Source organism: Pterocles gutturalis, unplaced genomic scaffold (assembly GCF_000699245.1).
Source record: "Pterocles gutturalis isolate BGI_N339 unplaced genomic scaffold, ASM69924v1 scaffold6566, whole genome shotgun sequence".
In the NCBI taxonomy this organism is placed as follows: domain Eukaryota; kingdom Metazoa; phylum Chordata; class Aves; order Pterocliformes; family Pteroclidae; genus Pterocles; species Pterocles gutturalis.
Window position 1 is genome coordinate 12072 of NW_010097663.1, and position 6062 is coordinate 18133.

At 36.9% G+C, this 6062-nt stretch overlaps 1 protein-coding gene across 1 annotated transcript; it reads left to right on the forward strand.

Annotated features, from left to right (window-relative positions):
* The first annotated feature begins 3825 nt into the window (after positions 1-3825).
* On the forward strand, positions 3826-4836 carry LOC104467345 (leukotriene B4 receptor 1-like). Its single transcript, XM_010081123.1, has one exon. The coding sequence runs from the start codon at positions 3826-3828 to the stop codon at positions 4834-4836; it is 1011 nt and encodes a 336-aa protein (XP_010079425.1).
* Positions 4837-6062: the final 1226 nt, after the last annotated feature.

Here is a 6062-nt window from a genome sequence, read left to right on the forward strand (position 1 = left end):
CTCATGGGCTACTGTCACAGTGTTTGCAAGAGCTTAGAAATGTCTGGTACGTGACTTTTCCTACATTGCACTTTCCTTTGCAGTAGCTGCAGAGCAGAGACATCATTAGATGCTGCGCACCACCACAAGATCCTGTTTATATAGGAGACCCTCCTGTAATCAAGGAAACAACATCTAGATCAGCTGTGAACTAGCCCGTAATTCTCTGGTCAAGGCAAAATGTGCCACTTTTACAGAGCTGTTAGTAGAACCATTGAATTGAGTTTGTTGTAAGACAGCTACACCAATCCTGCAGATACTGCATTGATTCAATGGCTGAAGCACTAAGGGATGTAGACTAGTAACTTCTCCCTTCAGCATTGGCAGGCTAACAAGGTTACTAACATGAGTTTCCAGTGTCTCAGCAGATGCGCGATACTTAGTGATCATTATTCTACAATCACTTACTAGACAAACAGCCAGGGAATCCTTCTGAAGGCAAAAATTAGAGAGGATTTTAGAGGTCTTTTTGGTACAGCTATTCATACAAGTTGCGTGTCACGGATTTCCCATGCATCAGCTACTCTGTAAATTGTTACAGGCATACTCTTACTGCATGGAGGGGTGGATGCACTTCGAGCAGAGGCTGTTAGCCTAAAGGCTCTCATCATCTTGAAGCGAAATTCTGATTCTCAGAATAAATATGAAAAAGCTGGAAATATCAGTTATAGTTTACAGTCAGTGGTCAAAACACAGCTGTCTGAAAATGCTCAGTGGTAGTGTAAACTACAGACCATCCACCAGAGGGAAGCTCATGCATGCAAAGAAAAATAAATAATTTGAAGGATGAATGAAACACCCCCCTAATATTTAAGCCAAAGCAAATTCTATTCAGAATGTTTCATGGAAGTAGCATAGGCTTCTTGAGCTTGGAAAATTTTCAGAAGTTATTTGCCTGTCTAAAGGTACCAGACTTAACAGAAAGTTTCCTGTGTCAATGACCAAATTGTTGCACTATATATAGTATGCATGCACACAAAAAAACTTCACAAATTTAGAATTTTTTTTAAAAACACAGAAATGCAGCCAAATTTCAGGGCTGTTCGTAGATTACGCCAGAGTTTAATGTGGTCAGAAGTCCAACTGCATGTTCTTACATTAAAAACCCCACCCACATTTGGTTGCTGCGATGAGTAAGATACTGAGTTGTTTAGCCACTGTTGTGTGTAGCATGTTATTGAACATACTACACTGTCCTTTGTTAATGGAAATATTTGTTAAATTTCCCATAAAGTGCGTGTACTGCTAGTGTAAATTTGACAAATAACAGTCAAACACATTTAGAGAATAATAAAAACAGCTTACAAAGTCTGAAGTTTTCATAGTGATCCAACAGTCACATAGAGGTCTTCAGAAACATGCTCCCTAGCTAATATTGACTCTAATATCTGTGATATTAAGTCTAATAGCCTGTCTTCAGACTCTTACTCAAGGAAGTCTTAGCATTTCAACACCTGTCCAGGATCTTTTTTGAAACAGAAATCCCAGACTGTTGCTGCAATTCTGAGGTTCATTTGTTGTCTTGTTTAAATGAAAGATACAACCAGAGGCAGAGGCCTTCTGGCAAGCAAACTTGTACCGAAGTGGAGAAACATGTTTCTGAAAAATGTAAGGACAGATGCTCAAGAAGTTCAGCCAGATCCATATACCACTGGATTAGAACTATACTGATACCAATAGTCGTACAGACAACTGCTCTTTGCCACCAGAACTAGTTTTAAAGAGGAAAGTCTTAACAGAGGTGTCACGCAATGCTGCAGGAACATACAGGTTCTTTTAGGGATCCTTGATAGAATAAGGACTGGCCACAGGGCTGTAGGTACAACTAGAGCTTTGTCATGACATAAAAATTTTAATTATCAGCATATCTACAATTTCTAGCAGGTAGCATAGCTTATTGTTACACTGAATTTTTAGCAATTATCATGGCTTTCAGTTAAGCAGAATTTCTAGTAATCAGTGCAGCTTTCTCACTATCTAGAGTCTTCAGCCACCTAGGCTTTTACTCATCTGGGCCCTCTGCAGATCAGGTCAAGTTCTTAATAATCAGTGTATGATACAATAATCATAACCTAGATTCAAACTTTACCTAAAAGAACCTGCCTGTCTCTGTAGCATTGGGTGACAAGAGGTACTGGGTATGTCTCCTTGAAGTTTGGGTTTTTTTTTTTTTTAAATAAAAATTTGCAACTTAGTTCAGTCTAGGTATGCCACTAGCAATAAGTTGATAAAGAGCCCTTCCAAAGTTACTTCTGGAGAAATAATGATGTGCATAAAGGTGATTTCATTAGAAGAAGAGACATTGCCCAGCACTTCCCTTCGTTAGCTGTTTTCACAAGTGATTTTCAGAAATTCCCTTCAGAATACACACAACTGGTTTGGGTTTTTCCCCTACCCAATCTGTATTAAATGTAGTTAAAAATAAAAAGAACTGGAATAATGTATCAGACTAAATCCAAATTAACATCTTTATTACACAAATAGTATTTTGAAGATATAATAACTTGACTTCAATGGAGTTATTCTGGATTTGCTTTTGATCTCATTATACTCTTATGAGATCAAAAACAGCTAAGCTGATTTGGAGGTGGTGGTGTTGCAATCCTTTTTCCATGGTGAAAAATACTTTTCAGCTTAATATTATACACTATATTTGCCAGGTTTGTAAAATTCTGCCTCAACACTTAGGGTAATAATCTGTATGACAGTCTAAAATTTAAGAGAGAGACCTATGCATAACTCCTTTTTTCTTTGCGTCTTTTTTATGGAAAATACCCTTCCAGTTTCACTTCTGTGACTCTTGAACATTTCTGTTGGTGCTGCTGTTTTAGTTCCGCCTTTAACTTTTTAGAAATGAACTTCAAAAGATGATATTTTGACATCAGGATAGCAAAATATTTTCATATTCTTTGTCTAGACACTGAAGAACTTAGGATTCACACAAGATTTGAATACTGCACTGACTACCACGTTTCTAGGGGATAAAGTCATAGCCCCTTGCTGGCCCAGCAGGACGACAACATAATATATTTTCTCTGACAGAGAGCGTTTCCTCCTGTAACCCTATATGCAGACTGTTCTGTTGGTTATTGTTTGACTAAAGGACTGCAGTCTCCCAGAGCATAAGAAATACAACTCCTATCTACTTTATTGTGCCAATATAGTCTCACTATAGGACAAATGTTTATTTCCTTTATGCCATTTCTAAAGCATTGGCTGTTTTCTGGTGAATTAAAAAAGATGACATTAAGACAGTAAAGCACAAGTTTTTATGCTTTGGAATAGAATTTCATGTCAAACATATAATGCACATCTGTTGTTTATCAGCCAGCCCTCTTTTTTTGTCTTTTATTAAACAAAATGTTGAGTTATTCATACAGACAAGAGTAGACAGCGTAAAGAGGGTTTCTTTCTCCTCATAGCTGTTGATTAGATCAGTAACTTTAACAAAATAGCAAGCTTCTTTAGATAGGGACATTGAAAGAGCACTGACACACTTTAAAATCTGTTAAGTATGATGGATGTATAACTAAAAGCAAAGTCAGGTGCTGCACTGTATTTTTCTTCTTGCTTTGTATGCAAAAATGCACGCTGTCTTCCTAAGCAACAGGAACTGCCATATGTGGTCAGATGTTTGTAGAGTGAGCATTAGGATGTGAGCTCATATGCCATATTAGTCTACAGTTAGAGAACTTTCTTGAGTAGTTCACTAACACCTTCTGAATAAAAGCAGAGTGCAAAGCACTGAGGATATTGGCAACCAAGAAGAACTAAAGAATTTCCAGAATGAGCCAAGCTGAGGAAAACAGTGACCACTCAACATGGAATATTGTGAGGTCAGTAGTCTGCGTAATACTGAGCTTGTCATTTATTATTGGGACCCCTGGAAATTGCATCGTCATCTGGACTGTTTGCACAAAAATGAAGCAAGTATCTCCTTCAGTCCTGCTGATCTTGAACCTGGCCATTGCAGATGTCCTTGTACTGATTACTTTACCAATCTGGATTTACTCCTTTGCTGACTCATGGGTTTTTGGCGTCATCTTCTGCAAAATACTGGTTTTCATTATTTACTGCAGCATGTATGCTAGTATATTTCTAATTACAGCACTGAGCTTGGAGCGGTTAATGGCTGTGTTTTACCCTTTCACCATTCAAAGATACAAAACAAAAGAAAATATTTCTTTAATCATGTTCCTCATTTGGTTCCTGTCTATTACTTTTGGCATTTCTGTCATTCCATTTCAAGAGACAGAAGAAATGAACGGTGGACTACTATGCACGTGTCGCAACTACTCTTCTAATAGACAGAAAGTGTCGTATCTTTTGCTGGAGACTCTTGCAGGTTTTGTAATCCCCTTTTTAATTATCTGCACTTGTTACGTGTGTGTTGCAAGAAGAATAAGCAGAATGACTTACCAATCCAAGCGGCGATCGGAACGGCTCATTGCCAGCATTGTGGTAGCATTCATTTTATGCTGGTTCCCTCATCATCTCTTTAACATCCTAGATATTATTTCAATTCAGATAGAACTCTCTAACATGGAAATGTCTTTGGCACTGGACGAAATTGTAGGCAGAGGAGTGTACATCTCTGGAGCACTTGTATTCATCAGTAGCTGTATTAACCCTCTACTTTATGCTTTTGCTGCACGAAGATTTCAGAATCACCTGAGATTTGCCAAGATATCAAAACTGTTTGAACAGATGAGTCAGACTGTAACAGAGGAAGACAAGAAAAAAAGTTCAGTTGTAACCAAACAAGAAGATACTTTAGTAAACACAGAAAATCTCTAATAGGGAACGGACTTGAATAATGCGATTTCTGTCATTCCTTCAGTAGTCCTTTCTGCTCATACTCTCAGTGTTGTTTACTAAGCCGTCCAGGTAAAGTTAGAGACAGATAAAAGTTATTAGAGTTTGTTTTGTGTATTATAAAAGAATTGGCATTAACAACCTAGTTCAGTTCCTAAGTTAGTACCCACATCATAAAATTAGCACTGCTTCACTGGTGCAGAGAACCTCAGCAAGGTGGCTAGAAGCTCAAAGCATAAGCAATACAGCATTTTTACTTTCCATTAAAATTATTTGTGATTTCTAGAACATCTGTGTGCAGAAAACAGAAAAGGACTGTATGTGGAAAACAGAAGATTTGGAAGTTTAAGTTTTCCCTCAGAAAAAAAATTGTTAGATGCTCAAAAGTCCTTACATAATCAAGTTTTGAGAGAACATGCTTGATATGGGTAAGAATGGTTTTAAAGTATATTAACAGCACATAAAACTTTTGTTTATAAAGCTATTTTTATTCATTACTTTATTTAGGTTTGAAAATAATAGGAGTTGCTTACACAGTCAAGCTCATTTACTGACTTATCTTGTGTTAGCAGATTTTAACAAGTAAAATGTGAAGTGTGACATGCCTCTTCAGAAAAAAACAGGAGGTATGAGAATTCTGCGTTGTATGGCAAACGTAGTTATGGGCTTCATGCTATATTTGATGTCAAATACAATGCATACTTCAGTGGCAGTTAAGCTATTGGCATATTAAATATACATACAATGAGTGTCCTCAAGAAGTTTGATTCAGTTAAGCTTCCAAGATGTCTATTAATATGGAGGAATTGGATTAGTCTCTGGTAGGAGGGAAGGACAGATACTTGATACTGGTTTTTATGTGTAAGAAAATTATGGTAGCAGTACAAAGCATCTAATATCACAAGAACTTCACCTTGCAAATACAAGCATTATTTTTTCTTCTCTTGTAGAATAGAGTGGACTTTGCCATGAGAAACCAATAAATTTAGCACTCGCAAGGAAAGTAATATAGTTTTGTGAATGTCTGCAAACTCACTGGAAAAAAACTGCATGGCATCAAGTGTTTGTTTTTAAAGTTTTTTTGGCTTTTTTAAAATTTCAATTGTGCTTAACATTTTTTATGCTTACACTTGCTTAGTTTTAAGTCAAGGGTTTGTAATAAGATCAAGACAACTACTGATTACTAAGATAACTGTAATTTCCTGTCC

Coding starts and splice junctions, on each gene's coding strand:
- LOC104467345 (XM_010081123.1), top strand. CDS start 3,826: ATGAGCCAAGCTGAGGAAAACAGTGACCACTCAACATGGAATATTGTG.